Source organism: Humulus lupulus, chromosome 8, assembly GCF_963169125.1.
Source record: "Humulus lupulus chromosome 8, drHumLupu1.1, whole genome shotgun sequence".
Classification (NCBI taxonomy): domain Eukaryota; kingdom Viridiplantae; phylum Streptophyta; class Magnoliopsida; order Rosales; family Cannabaceae; genus Humulus; species Humulus lupulus.
The window spans coordinates 6,904,961-6,925,510 of record NC_084800.1 but is presented as its reverse complement, the minus strand read 5'-3'; the positions used below and the strand labels follow the sequence as shown (position 1 = coordinate 6,925,510).

The window sequence follows — 20,550 nt, the reverse complement described above, 5'->3', positions numbered from 1 at the left end:
GTCCCATGTTCTCATTGGACTTGAATATATATAGGTTTTTTTGGAACGATATCCGCAACCACCTTGTTGTTCTTCTCCTTTGATCACTTTTGCGTCTTCATCTTGCTCTTTTGCTACGATCTACTTAGACACACACACAATCAATGGCTGCCTGTAAAGAACAGATGCTACAACAAAGTCCATTCTCGATAGGTTTGTATGATGGTTATGGGAAAAAGAGTAGCTGGATTATCATGGAAGATGATGATAATCATGCTCATGATGATGATGCTTACAATTCAACATCATCTACATCCTCCTCCATTGGAAATTCTACCTCTTCAAACAGATCATCATTGTCATCTTCATCAGACTTGGTAGATGATGCATCTTCATCACCTTCATCATCTGGTTCTTCATCCCATCATCATAATGGACCTTTGTATGAATTGTCAGAACTCATGGCCCAATTACCCATCAAGTAAGTTTTCACATCTGAGATTTGTCAACAACATTTCTGTAATAGTCTTTTGAAGATTGTACTTTTTATGATTGGAACTGTGCTAAAGTTTTTTCTTGTTCAAATTTTCAGGAGAGGTCTTTCCAAGTTTTTCCAAGGCAAATCAGAGTCATTCACATCTCTATCAAAGGTGATGAGTATAGAAGACCTTGCTAAGAAGGAAAATCCTTACAATATTAAAAGAAAAATGAAGGCATGTAAGAGCTATGCTGGTGGTTTAGATACCCACAAACCATATACCCTTCCCAAGGCCACCATTTCCAAGAAGGTCTCAAGAGGTTCATCATCGTCATCATCATCATCTCTTTCTTTCACAAATAGAAGATCTGCTAGCTTTTCATGTAACAATAAGCTCCCTCCACTTCATGTACAAAAGAACTTCTGATGTACCATTATTTTCTTGAAATGGCATGATTCATGCAAATCTTTGTCTTCTGATATGTACAAATCTACCGACTATAAATGCCAATTACTGAAATTTGTTTGCCAAAAGAAACCATATTCAAATGTTTAATAATTTCATAAAATTGTTATTTCTTTTATATTGGTGATAATAGATCGATCATGTATTTTTATCCAATCTTGTGAGCTTTGATAATTCGTAGTTGCAGCCTCAAAAGATGAGATAAACTTCATATTGGAGTGACAAAGTGCCATGAAAAGCAACATATAAAGGTTGGTAAAGGAAAAGAAAGATACAACTAGTTCTTACAGATTAAGAGCTCTTCTATTCCTAAGGTTAAGGTCATAATAATTAATACTAAGACAACAAAGGCTGCTGTTTTCAATGGAGCAAGTCAGAAAATTAGACAATGGGCAATGATATATCATGGAGATACAACTGCCCGGGTGCGGATTCTGCTTGATCGCCTAACTGGAGTTGCTGTTACTACTTTAGCTTCTCCTTTTCTGCTTGATCGCTTTGCTGGTGTTGGAGTCATCATCACATTATTTGACTCTCCATCCACGCCATCCTGTATTTGACACATACACACAAAAATATATTAACAATCATTTATTGTAATCTATTAAAAACTAAACTACATTGGAAAGATGAAAAGGATTAGATTTTGGGACAAAACTTACATCGTTCTTCTTCCCAGCATAGCTTCCTTGTGAAGGGGAATCATCCATGACAGAAAACTCAGAGTGAGCAGGTTGGGGTTGAATAGAAACTGAATGAGATTTATCATCGAGGTTCTCTGTAGAAACTGAAAAATTGCTTTCTTCAACTTCTGTTTTCCTGTTTTTGACACCAGAGTTCCTAATCTCTCTAATCACAAACTCGCCCAGAAATTCAACTGATGGAGCGTGGGATTGAGAATACTTCCCAAGAGAGACAACTTCATCAATGTGTTCATCTCTCGTACTGGGAAGTCCTTCTGTGCATTTTTCTATTTTCCAAGATTCGAAATAAGGCTTTGAGGGTAGCGGTTCAGAATCATCTGTAATGATTTCTTCTTCCTTTACTTGAAGAGGTTCAGAGCAAGGCTTTGCTCTCAAACGAAACCTCAAAAACAAAGCTGCAATAATCGTTGAAAGTATCAAACCCGCAACAAGAACTTCGAGTGAGAATTTAGTTTCCATTTGCTTCAGATTCTCATCGTTTAACTCAGTTTCATCCTCATCTCGGCTTACTTCCTCATCGTGAATTTCTTCAACTGAAGTTACTTCATTTGGCTCTTCAGAGAAAATTGGTGCCTGGTAATCTTCAGCAGTTTCAAGAAGATCCTGAAAGAACTCATCTTCAATTTGTGGCTCAACTACTTGGCCAACATCTTCAATTTTGGACTTATTTTCACCTTCAGCAACTTCCACAGCATCGTCATCATCTTCTTTCAGCTCATCAGTACTTTCAATTTCTTCAAAACTTTCTTCTTCAATTTCTTCATTAACATCTACATTCATTTGTATTTCTTCTCCTTGATACATGAAATCAACAGAACTCTCATGCTTCTTCAACCAGATAGCTTCAACCATGTTTTCTTCCTCTAACCCTCCATCAAAAACATTCGATTTTACTTCCAGACCCCCCTTTTGTGAAAATGTATGATTCTGCATGTTGCAGTAACCACCTAAAGTGTTCTCATCAAACCTCAAACTACACATCGGAGTCGAAGAATTCATGGAAGATATAAACATGATAGAGAGCACTAAAAAAGCCAACAGAAAAAAAGATTTGAGAAGACCTTTGAAGTTGCAACCTTTATCTTCCTCTTCCTCCTCAATTTCGTCCTCATCGCTTTCTTCGATTTCATCATTAGCTTCGTTAACATCTTCATCTTCTTTCTCTTGAGTTATTGAAGATGGTGATGAAGAAGAAGAACTGCCACCAGAGTCGGAAGCTGCCTCCTCGTGGCTGGCTTTCAGAGAATCAAAAGAACCACTTCCACTAACTAACCCCTCTTCTTTAGCCTCTCCATCTTCATTTTCTTCACCACGATAGATCACACGGCAATGCCGCCTATTAGGCTTGTAGCGGAGAAATTGAGGCCTCGGAGAAAGATAATTGGTTAAAGGATCATAAGGCTGAGAAGGCAGATCAACTTCATGAGCATCCTCCTCACCACCACCATTCGATTGAGACAAAGACTCGTCAGAGTGATCAAGAATTGAAATCTTTTCGAATTTAGTCTCAAACGAACAGGGTTCAGTAGCCTCGTTCCTGTTGCCTAAGATCTTTCTAGGAGCATTTGCCTTAGAAGCTGCCGAAATAGTTGAAGACATGTAATTCTTTGGCATTGGTTTCGTAATGTTCTGCAAACTGGGACTCGTTTGCTGATAGATTGGTTCATTTTCATCTGTATCTATGTAAGGAAAAAGAAAAACATTATTAGTTCAATTCCATTAGACTCAAAACTATGTATTTATGGTACTAAAAAGCTTGTTTGGTTGCCAAGAAAATACTAAAGAGAAGACAAAAAAGAATTTCGATAATCGTTCATCTGAGTTATCTTTATTAACTTTAAGTAGTTCGACTTTAGCCCAACCAAATAGAAAAAAAAGTAGGGTGGAAAAGAAAAGTTACCTTTTGAAATGGTAGAGGGCTTGATGGACGGTGAAGATGAAAGTCGGTGATGAAATTCGTTCATTTCGTCTTTAAACCTTTTTCCCAGATCAGAACTGAAAATTTTCCTGTGTTTCTGTCAAAAGTTTCGGAGGCAGATTTGAGCGAAGTACTTTTTGGATGAACTTGGAAACGCAGAGATGACCGTTGGCTAATTGAACTATATAAATATTTGAATTTTCATATTTTATGACCGTTGGGAATGCCCGGACTACCAACGGTACAATTTGCCATTCAGATCTTGGATGTATTCACGAACTTGTGCACGCATTGACTTGAAAGGAAATGAAGTGAGGCCCATGAATTAGGATCCTTTATATTTATTTGTGGGCCTATTTTGGGCTTTGTGGTTCAGAACTAGATTACGAATGGCCCAAACAGTAACCCTTACGGACTTGAATGTGCTTTTATGGTCCTTGATGGACTTAAGGATGGGCTTTGTGTGTAGTCCATATCATTTCGATGGGGGCAGCGAGTAAAATAGCCCCCAAAACAACTATTATTTAGATAAATGTCTCAGTTTTAAAAAAAATCAACAAACGGCCCAATAGAACAAATTAGTAAAGCAAAATTCTACATTTATCTTAATCATCTTTAACCTCTTTAACCTTAGCTAAACTCTAATATTCACTTGGGGCTTGGTGTAAAATGATAACTTAGGTAATCAACAATATAAAAGGGTCATTTCTCTACAATTTTAAAATTAAGAACATTAGCTTCCTCATGCCATTATTTTGGGTCATTTATTGTAATTTCTCTTTCAAGACGACTATCGTGGACTTTTAAAATGGGAAATTTACAAAAATACTTGAGGTTTAAAAAAATACTAAAAATACAGCATCAATAAAAAATTACAAAAATACGGAAAATTACATATTATATGGGAATTTTAATAGATTGTGCAAAAATATGACTTTTTTTCGAGAAAAGTTAATCTATGACTTTTTTTTGTTTTAATTTCACTTTTATGGGTTTAATTTCCCATATTTTTGTATAAAAGTTTGTTTATGCCATATTTTCACTCTTAATCAAGTTTTATGAATTGTATGTTTGTAATTTGATTATTTTTTTATATTAATTTTATATAACTATTTTTATATTAAATTTTTCCATGGTTGTTTTGCTAATATTTTTTTTTTGTAATATGAATTGTGTTTATTATTATTTTTTTATTTATTGTAAACATTTTTTTTCCTTTTTTTTAGTTTGTACGTTTTTTTTTAAAACCTGGGTAAGGTAACCAATTACTTATTTAATTTTTCAAAGTTATGTAAAAAAAATTCTACAGCTAGCTTAAATAACATTTATCTAGAGGGGTAACCAGTTACTTGTTTGTGTTTTTTCACATTTATGTAAAAAATAATCTTAGAGATTAAATAACACATATCAGGAGGGGTAACCAGTTACAATGCGATTAGTAACTTACTGCCATAAGAGGGGTAACCAGTTATCATAAGAGGTTAACGAGTCACTCATATAGAACCCAGAAATATACACACACATCAAAATGTGAAGGTAACCAGTTACCTCCCAAAATATACAAACAAACAACGTGAAGGTAACCAGTTACCACAGATCTCAAGACAGAAAAAAAAAACCAGATCTGACCACGAACCAACCTCCTCCCTCGCCTCCGACCACTTGCCTCCAAATTAAACCAAAGAAGTAGTATTTTCCATAACTATAATATTTTGTAAATTTTTAAGTGGTTAATTGGGTGCAACTGGTGAAGGTAACTGGTTACTTTAGTTTGCAATTAAATACGTCACTGAAAAACTTAATTGGAAAATATAACAGTTTTTCAAGGTAACTGGTTACTTTGTTGTTAGTTAATGTTTTGACAATTAGAATTCAGACCAATATCAAATGTTTTTTTATCGCAAAGACAAAGTTGAATCTAAAAACAACGGAGCCACGACATAGAGGCAGAGCAAAAACGACCCCACAAATTGAAGCATTTTTATAAATATTAAAAAAAAGGTGTATTACGCAAGATTGTAGAAAGACTAGAGGGAATTTTGAAGGTTCGTAGCTTGGATTTTCCTGAGAAAATCAGCTAAAGAGTGACAAGTGGAAAATTACAAAAAGTGCTTTAACAAGAAGAAAATATTAGAAAAATGAGAGAGAACAATGATTCGGGTTACAAGATTTGGGATTAATTAGAAAAAAGGAAAAGTGAAAAACAAATCAATGGAGTGTTGATTAAAGATTATATGCGGTGTATAGATCTACAAAATGCTCCAAATAGAAAAGCCAAAAAGGGAAGATGCATTAATACAAATTAATTCAATACAGAAACCAAAAGGCAATCAAGAAAGAAAGTTGTACAGCAACATAGACATATTTACAAGAAAAGATTCAGAACTTGAAAAAGAATAATAAAGAAAAAACCTGTGAGCTTTTGAGCTTAGTTCTGAGCTCTAAAGGCGGCTGGAGTTGTCGGAGGAGATGGGTGTTCTTGCTGAAAAAAAAAATTACGTTGGGGATGTTTTTGATCGAGTCAAAATTTCAGCATTGTAGCATTTGGATGTTTAATTACAATACTACCCTCTTTAATGGATGATTTGTTTGTTTATTTTTTATTTTTTAATGTGGGATAACTTTTGTCATATTCTGATTTTTTGTAGTTAAATTTTTCCATACAAAGTAAGTAAAGTTTAATTACCATATTTTTGCACATTGATGGCTAAAAAGCCATATTTTTTTAAAAATCCCCATTTTTTTTTTGTAAACGAAGTTTACAAATTTGTAACAATACAATTTTTTTGTAACTAAAATTTACAAATTTGTAATTAAAATTTATAAGTTTGTAACTATATGTTACAATTTTGTAAATAACATTTACAGACTAACTAGAAAATTGTAACAGGTCATTACAGAACTGTAACAAATTGTTATTCATATTTTTGTAATTTTTGAAAAATTCTGTATTTTTCATTTTTTTTAAATTTATAGTGGTAGGTGTAATTTTTCCTTTTAAAATTGTAGGCTCAGTGTTTTGGGCTACTGCTCGGAAACCATATGAAGAAGGAGATTTTTCATAAATGTGGCTTTTATGCCATTTTTGTGCAAAAATATGAGGAAAAAGTATGAGAAAACTTATATACTTTTCCTAATTTGTATGAGAAAATTTAACAAAGAAAAAAAATAAAGTATGAGAAATACAGTTGCTAACTAACTAAATATGGGAGCTAAATTTAAAACCAAAACACATCGCCCAAACAGGGCTATTGTTGTAAATTAGCATTCTACTCTTCTCTCTCTCAAACCACAACAACACAAACCCTTTCTCTCTCCAAACCCAGCCGCACAAACCTTTTCTCTCTCCAAACTAGCTTCACCATCCCTTCCAGCTCCGACCGGCACAAATCGCTCCAACTCCAACGAATCCGCGACTCCAAAGCAGAATTCAACTCTAGCAAATATGCGACCATCCATCTGTTCGAGACCACAACAATGTTCGAGAGCCTTATCCGAGCGCGAGCCCAAGGTGACACCACAATCTCCACAACAAACCACCTCTAGCTTCAGTCGTGGTGTCGATGCGCACCTACCTCCACGACGAACTACTTCCTATCTCCACGAAAAACCTCCTCCCAGCTCCACAACGAGATTGTTTATGCCATTTTCATATCTAATTTTTTTTTTTCAGATCAGAACCCAGGCGACGGAGAGGCAGGCGCGACCTAGACAAGGACCAAGCAGGGATGTGTGCTCGAATTCTGGGCTCTCCGATTGCATGGGCTGAGTGTGATCCATGGTGTTGAGAGCTGCGCAAAACGACGGGGATGGATGGGGTTTCAATGGGGTTCTGCGTGTAGGGGATAGAGGGTTCTGGTGGTGGTCGGAGGCGATGGAGGAGGGTGGTTCGTGGTCGAAGGTGATGCAGGGAGGTGGTCGGAGTGGAGGGTCAACAATGAGAGGTAGGCAGCGGCTAGGGTTCTTGGTGAGGGAAGAGAAGAAGATGGGAGAGAAAAGGGGTGGATTTGTTTTGTTTTTCTATCTTTAGGTTTGTAGTAACTTGTTACCTTCACGTTCTTTGTGTGTTTATTTCAGGGTTCTTTATGGTAACTGGTTACCTTCACGTTCTGATATGTGTGTATATTTCTGGGTTATTTATGGTAACTAGTTACATATGTTACTAAAATTATAGTTACATCTTCCTTTTTTAATGAAGTGTTCTTCCTCTTTTTTGTTCAAATTTGATGTTTATTTTCATATTTAATATGAGTGACCCGTCACCCCTCTTTTGGTAACTAGTTATCCCTCTTATGGCAGAATGTTTCTCCTCTCAAGGTGACTAGTTACCCCTCCTGATACATGTCATATTAACCTGGATCTAGGATTTTGTTTTTACATAACTGTGAAATTTCAATCAAGTAACTCGTTACCTTACTTTTTTGAAATAAAAAAAAAGTACAATCTAAAAAAAATAATGTTTATAATAAATAAAAAAAACATTAAACATAATTCATATTACAAAAAAAAATTACGAAACAACCAAAGAAAAATTTAATATAAAAATAGTTATATAAATTAATATAAAAAATTTAATTAAGCTAAAAAAATAATAATCAAATTACAAAAATACCCTTCCAACTTAATAAAACTTTATTAAAAGTAAACTTATGACATAAACCAACTTTTATACTAGACGCATAAAAGTAAAAATTCTTAAGGAAAAACTATAAAATAAAGCCATATATTTGTAAACTTTATTATAAAATTCATATAAAATGTAATTTCGTATATGAAGAAAGTTTGCTTAATTTAAAAAAAGAAATGAGATATGTTTCTTTCTACCGTTGGTTCTTTCACACGCGTTATATAGAGAGAATGGACACATTCCAATAGGTGGAGTCTCCACCTCTAAATAAGTACCCTCATTCCATGTGGGATTCTTTCACTAAGACAAAAATGATACTGTTCTATTTTTAACAATTCACTTTTTAAACAAATTCCAACAATTTCAGAGTTCAACCTTAGATATAGAAGGCCGTGTGTTCATTCGGCAATTCAAAGAATTCATGAACAATACAAGGATTTCCTGAAACTTGATGTGGACCCGAACACTCCTATTCATCTTGGTCTCAAACCAGTAATTGACTATACCGTCCCTCACTCGGTTGAGATCGGCATATTTGTTGATATTGTGTAATTATCAAGCCAATTATGAACATAATACTTTGATAACTATGTGCCCCAATTATGATTAATTATTTCAAAAAAATTTCAATTGATCATATATAGGTCGGATAAGTTTTGGTCAAATTGATGAGCAAGTTAACTGGTAATTAAACAATCTAATTAATACTTTTGAATAAAAAAACATATAATTAATTTAAAAGTTGAATTTAGGGAATATTTACTCTCGCTTTTTTCATAGCTGTAAACTACATATTTAAATTTTCAAATATACACTTAAATGATTGAGTTGGGTTAGAAATGGCACTGCCTCAACTCAAGTTGCCGTTTGTCGAGTTGCTATAAGGATATTGTCGGGTGTTATAATGATTTTAAACTTACCCTCATTTTAATACTGTCTTGTGAAGTATTGTTTAAGGTAATCTCTTATAAGACATAACACTGTCTTATGTCTTAACTGTTCTGTTTATTATAGGATGAAATGATCATTAATCCCACATACGTACACAATACCTCGAAACAGTAATTAAAGACCTTGCAAAACAAGCAAAGTCCTCTAATTATGAAAAGTTCATACGTGAACTTTCTAATGATTACTACACCGCAATTTAAAGAGAGGAAATCAAAGAAAGGTTGTCTCTCTCTGACACTAATTAATTAAACTGATTATTAAAAACCCATAGAAGAAAAAATCCAAGTAGGAAAATGATGCTACCACGTTTTAATAGTATTTTTTTTTATTTTATCGTTAAAAAACAAAAGATGGCTTAAAATTGGTATATGATATCTTTGTCTTGACGTTCTTGTACTTGGGGGAAAGTCCAAAGTCCCAAGTCCCAAGTCCCAACCTCAGTTCAGCCAAAGATAGAGAGTTGGGTTGGGTCCACCAAGTGAATCTGTGAAAGTGTTTCCAAAACCCAAAAACCTTTTTTTAGAACTAGAAAGAAGGTTAGGTTAGACTCTATAGTGTAGGGGCCGGTGGAAAAGTCATTGTAATTTGTATATTTAGTATTTTGATTTGAATAGTGCTCAGCACATGATTGGCCAACTAAGCAAACCAAACCAAAATCAATGTTTCCATTCTATCAAATTTATTAATTACACAGTTAGTTTTTACTTATAATCCCAAACAAATGTAACAATTAATGTTCATCCTCTCAATGCCAAAAAAGCCAGACTCCAAGATAGTCAAACTACGACTTATTTCTTTTTTTTACCACTTCCTCAGTTTTCCTCACTTTCTCGGTTACTTTATCCGAACTTTCTAAAACCTGTAAAAATACCAAATTGAAATTTGAAGTGATTAATGCAAGTTTTGACCAGTACCCACTTTTTTTTTTACATGGGAAATGCTAGAAATAATTGTAGCTAGTGTTGTGAAGTATGTGTGTACAATAATAATACAGATATTAAAAATACACTTACGTACCACGTACCTACCTATAAGTCTCACTTTATACATATTAGTTAATGTACTAGGTGCTATACTAATTAATATCCCCTAATATTACTTCTAATTTACTTTCTCTTTAGCCTTTACCAACTCACTTTTCAAATTTGAAAGTTTCAAAATTACAAAGCGCTAGAAAGTGAAAACCAATCTTAGGTTTGTACAAGTTGATATGATGGAAGCTTTTGAGGTTTAATTAAGATATTAAATAATCATGATGCTTTATTAATCATAGGCCTCTTTTTAAAATTTGTAAAGACAAGAGAGCATGACGAAAGCATAGGCTCTCCTACAAAAATATATTAGGCCCTTCACGTTCTTCGAGCAAACACTTTCTGAAAAATACTAATTTTACTTTTAAAAATTAAATAAATAATTATAAATTTGGTCACATTAGTTTAGTTAGTGTTTGAATCAGATGAGACATACTGATAATTAGGGGGAAAATACTTGTTTAGTTTAGTACTCTCTCTTGAGATTTAGCCGTTCTCAAACGTCTCTTTCTGACAAGTGAGATATGTGTATATAAAACATTATTATTATTTTGTGTAAGTCACAAGAGGGGTATAAACGTCATTTTAAGATATTCAAACTTAACATGCAACTTATAATTATATAACGTGCTCTGCCCATATGATTAGTTTTTCCATGGAAATAACTTATGGTTGTGGAGTTAGTAGTTGTTAAAGAAGAGGTGGTATTATTTAAGTGGAAAAAAACACAAGGGCGGAGATGGAATGAAAGAATTGTCGAAGAGAACCATAGGCAGACGCAGTCCCAAGAAAGGTGCATGTGGATGATGTATGGCTTAAGCAAAAAGGATAATAATGAATAATGATTCAGTCAAAAAGAGGGCTCAAATACCCAAATTGCCCTTTATGATGAAGATTTGTTGTAGTGGAGCACGTGAGCCATTTGTTTGATGATGCAAGCAAAGGTTCGGCCCACACAAGTCCCAAGAGACCCGACCCATCAATCAAATCAAAGCCCTAATCATTGCTGATATCAAATTTTATCCAAACTCCAACTCCAAACAAAAATATTTGAGTTACATAATGACCAAGCTCACCTTCTCTTATCAAATCTCACTTCTTTCACTTTGTGGTTTCATCACATGCAAGTTGTTCAAGAACAACATGTGGCTTCATTCCACCGCGCTAGCTAGTCTTCATGCCAAATGATGGTGTACCTTCCTTTTTCTTTTAAAAAAATTATTAGCTTTCTATATATTTTGACATATTTTTTTATTTTCTTTTCTTTTATATTCAATGATGAGTACAGCTGCACAATGTAGATATTAATTGCTACGGATTTAGACATCCATGGTTCTATATAAATTATTTAATGAACCATTGTATTGAAAGCTACATGCATAACGACCACAATTATTATGTTTTCTATCAAATTTTTATTATTGAGAAATTAGTTAGGCACATGTATAATTAATTAAACATTAAAATTTCGTACTTTGAATCCTCAAAAACAAAAAAGTTTAAAATACCACGATTACCTTGGAGTGAGTTGTATTATTAGTTCTACAAGGAATATGAAATTTGAATTTAACTACCACATTAGTCAAAGTATGTTTTTTTTTTTAAATCTTTTTTGAAAGGTGCAAGTAATCGAGAGCTAGTATATGCTATTTATAGGAAAGATTCGCCTGTAGATTATTTATATGAATTCAGCTTTTTATCCCTAAATTATCGAATTAGGCTGGGTAAGTGGAACCTACATCGAAGCTTCACTACACTACACTACACTTCACGGACACTTTCTTCTTCTCTTCTACTTAAAAGCGGGAAATCTATAGTTTTCAAAATTTTGTATAATCTTGCACTTTTACCAATTTTTATTTTTTCTTCCATAGACTACCCCTACCTACTCAATAGTCCTAGCAAAAGTACATGTGTACAAACCCTCTCCTCTTGACTAATGAATAGTATACGTTGACAAACTTCAAAGTTGACTAAACGAGTCAAACTCTTTTTATTTTTCTTCAATAGTTTTCTTAAAACGACATATGTTTTTTTCGTTATAACTATTTTATTTTTTGCTATTCAAATTGTGAAGAATAACACAGAAGGGAAAGAAAAAACAAATGAAAAGCTCTCTTCTCATTGCTCATTACATAAAGACAATTAAAAAAAAAGCCTGTAATTTACACAAAAGCACTGTGTTCTACCCTATTAATTGTTGATCCTAAAGTGCAAACAAAGCCTAAGCTAGAGAAGTTTTCTTTATTTATCTTCTCTAAAGCGAAAGCAGAGGATCATCCTTGTGCAACTTTTGTCAACAGTAGGATTCTTCATCTTGAACTTGTTGAGCAATGTTAGATCGGTGCATCCTAACACTGCTAATGCTGTTCCTCGCAGCCAGTATTTCACTAAGTGAAAGCCTTTTCTTAGGAGTGGTTGCTTCTGGCCTTTGCTTTGGGGCACTGTGAGACCTCAATTTGGCATTGAACGACTTTGTGTTGGTCATGTAGTTGGGAAAGTTCGAATAGGGCCGGAAGTAGCTGTCCCCGCAAAGGCTCTTCGCCGGGGTGGCCGGAGCGTTAGACCAAGAGGGATTAGCTAACCGAGGAGTGCTATGAGCGGTTGAGAATCGGCACTCGTGACCATTAAAGTACCACTCAAAATCTTGAAGGTGTTGGCTTTCGGGAACAGAGATTCGAGCCTGAACAGGACAAAGCAGAGGCGATGATATTGTTTGGTATGGCAGGTCTTCGCCGCATCCACATTCTGATAATGCTGCGCTAAATCTACGAGATGATCTTGACTTCGGCTTGAATGTGTCGATCTCAACGATTTTCGGGCTTTCCTCGAATCCATTGATCGAGGCTTCATATGTTGCCGAAAGCCTCTTGCTATGGAATTCACATCTTGATTCATCGAACCTTTCCTGAAAAGTGAAAATAAGAAAGATCAGTCAAGTGACACTTAAAGATTCAGTAATGGAGATTTTTTAAGTGAAATGGAGCTCACAATGGACTTTCTGGAATGGAATTCGGGAAACAATCTGTTCTCCTTGTTGAATGAACGACGAGCTCGTTGAGTTCTGACCGCAGTCTGCGCTCTTATTAGAGCTTGCATACTGTGAAGAGTTGCAGCAGTTCGTTTTCGGACCAGAAACCCTCTAACAAGAGCTTGTATCTTAACTAGTCCCTTCAGAGCTCGCAGAGCCTTCCGAGCCTAAAATTCAAAAAACATAATAAGATTCATTAGAAACTACACAAACCAAGTTTGTCCAACGACATTGGAAGCAGAGACATTTTAAAATAAAGAGATGAGAAAATAAATCCATCAAATTTGGATTATTGAAATCATACTAAAAACAATATAAATGAAATAACCCAAACGGAAAAGCAACCTTTATTTTTTAAAATCTCAGATTCAGAAGTACAGAAATGTAACAAAAAAAAATTAAAATGAAAGAAACGGAATGCTTGGTCAATAACTTAAGAAACCGATATACTGTTTCATTGGACCTAAAAACACGTTTGTACTGTTCCATTAAAAAATTTAAATAACAAACAATTTTCCAAAGCATTTGACACCAAACATAAAAGTAAGAAACAAGCAAAGTACTTCGACAATAGAGAAAGAAAAAAAACCAAAACCTTTGCTAGATTTGTTGTTGCTTCCAACAATACCAACCTCCATTGTCCAATCAGAAAACAAGCAGACTTAATATACCATCGGATTAAACAAAAAGTAGTAAAAACACATACCAAATATCCCCTGAAAACGGTTTGAATCTTCACCGCGGCCAACTTCTCTCTCTTCCCATTTTGATTCGCACCGCTCTGGCTCGTCAACCTCACGACAGCCACCGCCGCCTGGGCTGCAGCCACGGCAGCGTCAGCGGCTGCGGCGGTGGCTGCAGCCACGGCAATTGCGTGCTTGTTCTGTTCCTTTTCGGACTCGGCAATATACGATCTGAGCCAGGCAGCGTCCGAAGGTGACAAGTTCGGCGAGAGATTTGGCTGAACATTCCCAACTGCGCTTGTTCTTCTTTCTGACTTAGCACCAAAGCTCCACCTCTTCTTCTCTTTCCGGTCACTCACCACAGCCGCAGCCGCAGCCGCCGTGGTTGGAGTCTCAACGTTATTCTCCTTGTCTTTCTTCATCCCCAATAACCCTTTAAGCCATCTAGTAGCTTTCCCCATAGCAGATATAGTTTTCTGTAGTTCTCTCTAGAATTTGGAGTTAAATATAGCTGATATGCAAGAAAGAGAGAGTACCCTTTTAAGTCAAAGAGTCAATATGGAGTTTTATTTGGAAACAAACAGTCATTTAGTCAAAATACTAGCGAAACCACCGACTGTGTGACTGTGAAGTAGAAGAAGAAAAAGACAGAAAGTGAAGAAGTGAATTGAGGAAAATAACCCCAGGGAGTAACTCAGAAACACAACATAAGTAGCTATACCTCTCTCTAAAAAAACTCTAGAAAGTGAAACTATAGTGAGAGAGACAACGAGCACTCTCAAAATATATTAGACAATTAATTATAAAGGGAAAATTTATAATAATAAATATATATATTGTTTAGAAAACTGAATCCAAAGACCCCAGGTGGAGCTTATTGAGCAGAAATGTTCTGAAAGAGCTTTTGGAATCTTTACAGGTTGCAAGCAGAGAAGTGTGGAGCAAAAGATTAACAAACAAAAAGCATCAATAACCTTAACAAAAAAAAAAACCGGATATAAAAGATTAGATTTTTTTTTTATCTTTTTTAAAAAAAATCTGACAACACCTCGTGAAGAACTGTATTACAAGACAAAAAGATGTCACAGAAAGATACAGGGGAGAAGAGGAGGGGCTTGAGCTCCCTTTACTCAAACCCCAATTATAATATATCCAAACAAAAGAACTTTCAAAACTCACCCGAACAAACAAACAAACGATTAAACAAGAATACAATGCACAACAAGCTTATTATAAAAAATGCACACAAATATATATTCATAAATATTAAAAATAAAGAGAAAAACACAACTCGGCCCACCTTCTTAAATTCAAAAACAAAGCCTTTTCTCCAATGGCTGACTTGGTAAACCTCACAACAGAAATAGCACTAGAAAATCTCTCCTTTTTTTCTTCTTCTTAAGAATATGAAGAGTTTCCAACTTTATAGAGCAACGTGTACGAAAAATATAAAAGATTGGAACTGACAATCTCGTGAATCAGCTTTGTGAGTGTATTAATTGAGTTTGATGTTTTGTAAGCAAAGAAGAAGAAAGGCACTCTGGTTTTTTTTTTTTTTCTCAAACCCTTTTCAAAAGCCAAGATTTTCTCTCATCTCCCTCTCTCCTCTCCAACTCTCCTCTCCGTACTTACGAGTCTACAAGTTCGCTGAACTAGAATTAATGGCCGTCCCAATAAAAGGGCTCCTTTTATAACTTCTCTTTGTCTCAAATAATGACTCGAAAGAAGGCCGTGACATCGCTTTCTCTTCTTGGCTTACAAGAAGATCTTTCAGTTTCCGTATCTCTCAATATAAAACTATTTATTTAAAAATTAATTAATTTAAAAATATATATATCTCACTGGGCGTCCATCAGTTTCTGCCATATATATATGTGTGTAAATATTTGGTGAATAAAATCTCTGAAACAATGCTATAGTAGAAAAGTGGTATTTTCCAAATTGAGTGTGGTGAAGTTGCTCTGAATATTTTTCGCTGCTTATGATGAAAACAACATTGCTTATTTACAGAGAGAGAGAGAGCCAATCTTGGGATTTGTAATTCATTAATGTTGGGTTTTAATTATTTTGTTTTTAAAAAATACATTAGTGAAGTTTTTTAAAAAAATCCTGTAAAACAAATTATTATTTGCCATTGAATCATTGACTGTTATCATGTTTATTTTTATACTAATTTGAAATAAGATTCGATTTGAAAGTTTGAATAGAGATCTTCTTTTGGTATACGTTGCTGTGTTGTTTGAAATTTCTGTTACTACTAATTATTATTATTATTATTAGTGAGGATTGTAATGAAGCTACTATCTGAGAAAACATTGTTTATTAGTTCAGCTTGATTCAAATTTTGGCTCCATTTTCAGTGTATCATAGCTAATTAAACAAATACAAATATGTATGTAGCATGGTAACATGTAAAATAAAATAAATTGGGTTAGTCATCAATAAAGACTATGAAAAAAAATGTGTTATTTAAGTTTGTCACATACATAAAATGTATGATACAGTAATTTTTTACTATGCAAAGAATAAGACATTAAAAATTGTAGAGGAATGAAATAAATGACAGCATACTGTAAAGTGTAAAGAATGTAAGTGGATAAGATATAATTCAGTCAAAGGGATAATAAAAACACAAAAGTGGTCCAAGGCTATATGTATCATTAAAAAAATTTGAAAATGGTTAAATTAAAGCATTTCAATTTTATGATACCAGAAGTCAAGTCCAAAAAAATCAAATAATAGGTTTAACAAATTATCTTTTAATGCCATGTGGAATATAAATTTTATACAAAGCTAGTGATGTAGTAAAGTTGGACCATACTTTTTTTTGTTTTTGTTTTTGGTATACATTTACTTGAGCCAACCATTACATAATTTTTTTGAATTAATTTGCTGGACCACTCCCCTAAAAGCCCACCTATTATATTGCGGCTACTTTTAAAATGCTTTTAACCAATATGATTATTGACATGGTTGAATATTGTTTTAATTACACAAATCCAATTTAATAAATAAGGTATTTGTTTTGGGACCAATTTTTGGTTAAAAAAGTACATCAAAATTATTTGAGACATATCTGGAGACCCAAGCTAAATTAGGCCAGGCAAATAGCTGCTATTATGGAAGCCAAATTAAGGTGCAATAAAGACAGTCAACTGAGATATTAATGTAAATTTTAAAAAGGAAAAATTATTGATAGTTTGTAATTTAATATTAAATTCATCAGCATAAAGTTTAAATAAGTCCACAATACAATTTCAACAACAAAAAATATATATATAATATCATTATTCTTACCTCCAAAATAATCTTCCATAAAAAGGAAAATACCATGCATTGTAAATACACAGATGATTCAAGAAAGTAAACACAAAATGTCACTAATGTTAGCTTAACGCATTTGTGTGATTTTAATTTTTGATGGGACAACTTATTTGCTTATCTTTCTTATTTTAAGTAGTGCTGAGTATCGGTCGGTTTGAGTAGTTTTTTCATATTCTTAAATTTAGAATTTGGATTTCGGTCCGAATTAGTACGATCCAAAAAACGACCGACCAAACCTATTAAAATAAACGATCGTGTTGGATCATGGTTTGATTGGTTAAATAGACCAAAACGATGTTAATTTTTTTTAACTAATTTTAGAAAAAGTTTTAGTTAAAAAAACTAAAAAAATTATATTGTTGGCATCTATTTTTGTGCTTTTTTTAAACATAAATACATAAAATATAGTTACATTCACAAATTTAAAAGAATGAAACATAATTAAAAGTTCATAAGCATAACCTCAAATCACAACACATTATCAATTCGCCCTGTTTCGATTCAATTTGATCGGTGCACTCAGATTTTTCAAACCGACCGAACAGTAACGATTTACGTCGTTAATAATTTTTTCAATATTTAGTTTAATTGGTTTTAATTTTTTCGGTATTGGAAAAGTTCAGTGTGCTCAATTTTTTCAGGATTTTGAATTTTATGCCCTACCTATAAGAACATAGTGAGCTTTTAGATCTATACCCGTTGTGAAACTAAACAAGTGCACCATATGCTTTATTCATTTATATGATTAAAGAGGGCACGCTGCTAAGCATTCATAAGAGGGGATCAAAAATTATTTTGATAACCAAAAGTTAGATGATGCAATCATAAAAAAGTCAAACTCGTCCCAAACCACTCAAGACCTTGCATTTATTTTGAAAATGTACAACATATTTGTTTAGAATTTGTCTAGACTAATTATGATGGTACGTATCCAGTCAATGTTTAGTTATGATGGACTGGAGACTAACCAGAAAAGAAAATAGGAGGGAAACAAAAGAAAAATAGATTTCAATATGAAAATTGAGGAATTCTCACGACACTCCCGAACTACTACGGTGCATAATATTGCCTTAATGTAAATGTTTAGAAAATTATTAGTAATTTATATTGTTGAAAATAAGAATAAAATATTTATTGTATTTGTGATTATTTTTTTTATGAGTATGAAAAATATTACAATTGAATTTAATTTTCAGCATGATAAATAGTTTATAAATTCTTAAAATTTTACAAAATACTCTAACCAATTACTATATGTACTATAAAAAAAAATTGTGTCAAAAATAAAAAGAGAACACCAGTACAACTTTTTTTGGAATGTAATGGAGGAGCCCCTAAAGTTTTTTTTTTGGTAAAAATAAGGGAAATAAAATTAGTTTATTTTAAAATAATTTTTGTATCAATGTATTGTCATTGTTGACATCAGATGTGTAAGCACAGATTAATAATTTAAACTTCTCACTCGTGATCATCATCATCATCATCTCAGAAGTAATAATAGAAGGAAAATTGATATGTATTCATTTTTGTTATTGATCAAACTGTCAGTATCACCAACTGCGTACTCTTGTACAAATGAAAATCTGGTTATGCCAACTAGAAAATGTGTACTGTATACTGTATATTTCTCAGAAACAAAGGCCATATTAAATGCACTCAAAGGACATTATTTTTTAAAACAATGATAATAAGGTCTGAAAATGGGCCTGATTTACTTGTTCCATAAATAAATAAAAGCCCAAGTTTCGGTTATAGGTGGAGAAAAAGGCCTGCTCACACTGTCAGTGCTAGGCACTCAACTCCACACGGGCCTAAGACTAAGACCACTGCCCTTCGCACATGATGCAGTTCGGCAGCTATGAGTAAATACTAAATACTAAATAGTAGCCTATGTTATCTATATATAAAAAGACAACCAAAAATAAATAAATAATTTTAAAAAATCGTCCAATTTTTTGTGGAGGCTATGCAGTCAAATAGTGTTTCACAATTCAGATTCTGTTAAATTAGATATTTTAGTATATTCAGTAAGAAAATTATATACCTAGTATTAAAATTAATAAAATTTATTATTTACGAATATGCATTGGACAATTCTTTTATAAGGTTAGAGCTCTCAGTATTCTCGACTTTTGAATAGTTTTCAACGTGATTTTTTATGCCCTTATATATTGTAGCTATTTAGAGCATCGGCGCGATTTTTATAAAATTATGAATAGTTTACAGTACCGAAAACTAGGTTTTGTTACACGCGTGACTAATTTTTTTTATATACGTAGAAAACAACATGTTTGAACCTAGTTTTCGGTACTGTAAATTATTAGGAATTTTTTGAAAATTTGCAGGATGTTCTAAACAACTATAATATATACGGTCATATAAAAAAACCGCGCCGAAAACTATTCACGAGTCGATAACAGTAAAAAGCCACACCGATAGAGTTTAAAGTGAAGACCTATAAAATAATTCTCTTATATATATTTTAGTAAAAGAGGTCTAGAATATTTAATCTTTTAAAAATATTATAATTTTTTTGTCGGTAAATATAAAAAATATTTTTATACTCAATTTTTTGAGTTGTAAAAATATATGTAATGTTTTTAAAATGTTGCATTTTTATATTTAATTTAAATTACATTTCTCAGGTTAAGTTTGAATTTCGGCTATTTATTAAGTATAAAAAATAATATTTTAAAAATATTAAGTATTTATATATCATAAAAGAAAATGATTATAAAAATATAATATTTTTAAAACATTAAATATAACTACCGTAAAAAAAATATAATATTACAATATTTTAGAAACATTAACTATTTTATTTTATATTTTTAATATAATTGTTTGATTGATGTGAATATTGTGTCAAAGCCTATACATGGCTTCTCTGACCTACATGGTGTTTTGCATCATATCTCTATTTAATATTTTGTAGTGATTTTTTAATTTTTTATTTTGTGTCAATGATAAGTAAATTGTTGTGCTCATTGTTTAGCTAAGATAAAATAGTTTTGTCTTCCAAAGCTTGAGCATTTATGCACATAAGCCCATTTCTTTGTAATGTGTTGTTCTGCACTACTGTCGCCGTGTTTAATGCAATTCTTTTTCAATAATAAAAAAAAGAATGTAATGATGACATTTTTTTTTTAATAGCTGGTAACCATTTTGTATCTTCTGATTTCATAAAGTATGATTTTGGTATTATATATTTACAATAATACTTATTTAGTATTTAGTATTTTGAAATCGAACATGTTTGATATCTGTATTTTGAAATTGTATATATTTGATACTCTAAATTTAAATTTAATTAATATTTTTTATTAATTTAATCAAACTGCTATTAATTATAAGAGTT

At 32.9% G+C, this 20,550-nt stretch overlaps 3 protein-coding genes across 3 annotated transcripts; 1 reads left to right on the top strand and 2 right to left on the bottom strand.

Moving 5' to 3' along the window:
• LOC133794373 (protein OXIDATIVE STRESS 3-like) lies at nucleotides 1–995 on the top strand. Its single transcript, XM_062231594.1, has 2 exons — nucleotides 1–460; nucleotides 572–995. Exons 1-2 carry the CDS (start codon nucleotides 144–146, stop codon nucleotides 882–884), a joined length of 630 nt encoding a protein of 209 aa, XP_062087578.1. The 5' UTR covers nucleotides 1–143; the 3' UTR covers nucleotides 885–995.
• Nucleotides 996–1,104: 109 nt separating this feature from the next.
• On the bottom strand, nucleotides 1,105–3,811 carry LOC133794372 (uncharacterized). Its single transcript, XM_062231593.1, has 3 exons — nucleotides 3,528–3,811; nucleotides 1,586–3,306; nucleotides 1,105–1,473 (listed from the first exon to the last, which is right to left on the bottom strand). Exons 1-3 carry the CDS (start codon nucleotides 3,589–3,591, stop codon nucleotides 1,327–1,329), a joined length of 1,932 nt encoding a protein of 643 aa, XP_062087577.1. The 5' UTR covers nucleotides 3,592–3,811; the 3' UTR covers nucleotides 1,105–1,326.
• An 8,443-nt stretch (nucleotides 3,812–12,254) lies between these two features.
• LOC133793464 (protein IQ-domain 26-like) lies at nucleotides 12,255–15,619 on the bottom strand. Its single transcript, XM_062230818.1, has 4 exons — nucleotides 15,169–15,619; nucleotides 13,892–14,379; nucleotides 13,146–13,352; nucleotides 12,255–13,062 (listed from the first exon to the last, which is right to left on the bottom strand). Exons 2-4 carry the CDS (start codon nucleotides 14,327–14,329, stop codon nucleotides 12,451–12,453), a joined length of 1,257 nt encoding a protein of 418 aa, XP_062086802.1. The 5' UTR covers nucleotides 14,330–14,379; nucleotides 15,169–15,619; the 3' UTR covers nucleotides 12,255–12,450.
• Nucleotides 15,620–20,550: the final 4,931 nt, after the last annotated feature.

What these genes read in the sequence shown, in the direction of transcription:
- LOC133793464 (XM_062230818.1), bottom strand. Translation starts at nt 14,329, where the DNA reads ATGGGGAAAGCTACTAGATGGCTTAAAGGGTTATTGGGGATGAAGAAA. An exon ending in CCGTTTTCAGGGGATATTTG is followed by an intron (nt 13,353 to 13,891) that starts GTATGTGTTTTT and finishes TTTGAATTTTAG; the next exon opens with GCTCGGAAGGCTCTGCGAGC. An exon ending in TCCATTCCAGAAAGTCCATT is followed by an intron (nt 13,063 to 13,145) that starts GTGAGCTCCATT and finishes TTCACTTTTCAG; the next exon opens with GAAAGGTTCGATGAATCAAG.
- LOC133794372 (XM_062231593.1), bottom strand. Translation starts at nt 3,591, where the DNA reads ATGAACGAATTTCATCACCGACTTTCATCTTCACCGTCCATCAAGCCC. An exon ending in GCCCTCTACCATTTCAAAAG is followed by an intron (nt 3,307 to 3,527) that starts GTAACTTTTCTT and finishes TTCCTTACATAG; the next exon opens with ATACAGATGAAAATGAACCA. An exon ending in ATGCTGGGAAGAAGAACGAT is followed by an intron (nt 1,474 to 1,585) that starts GTAAGTTTTGTC and finishes TGTCAAATACAG; the next exon opens with GATGGCGTGGATGGAGAGTC.
- LOC133794373 (XM_062231594.1), top strand. Translation starts at nt 144, where the DNA reads ATGGCTGCCTGTAAAGAACAGATGCTACAACAAAGTCCATTCTCGATA. An exon ending in ATGGCCCAATTACCCATCAA is followed by an intron (nt 461 to 571) that starts GTAAGTTTTCAC and finishes TCAAATTTTCAG; the next exon opens with GAGAGGTCTTTCCAAGTTTT.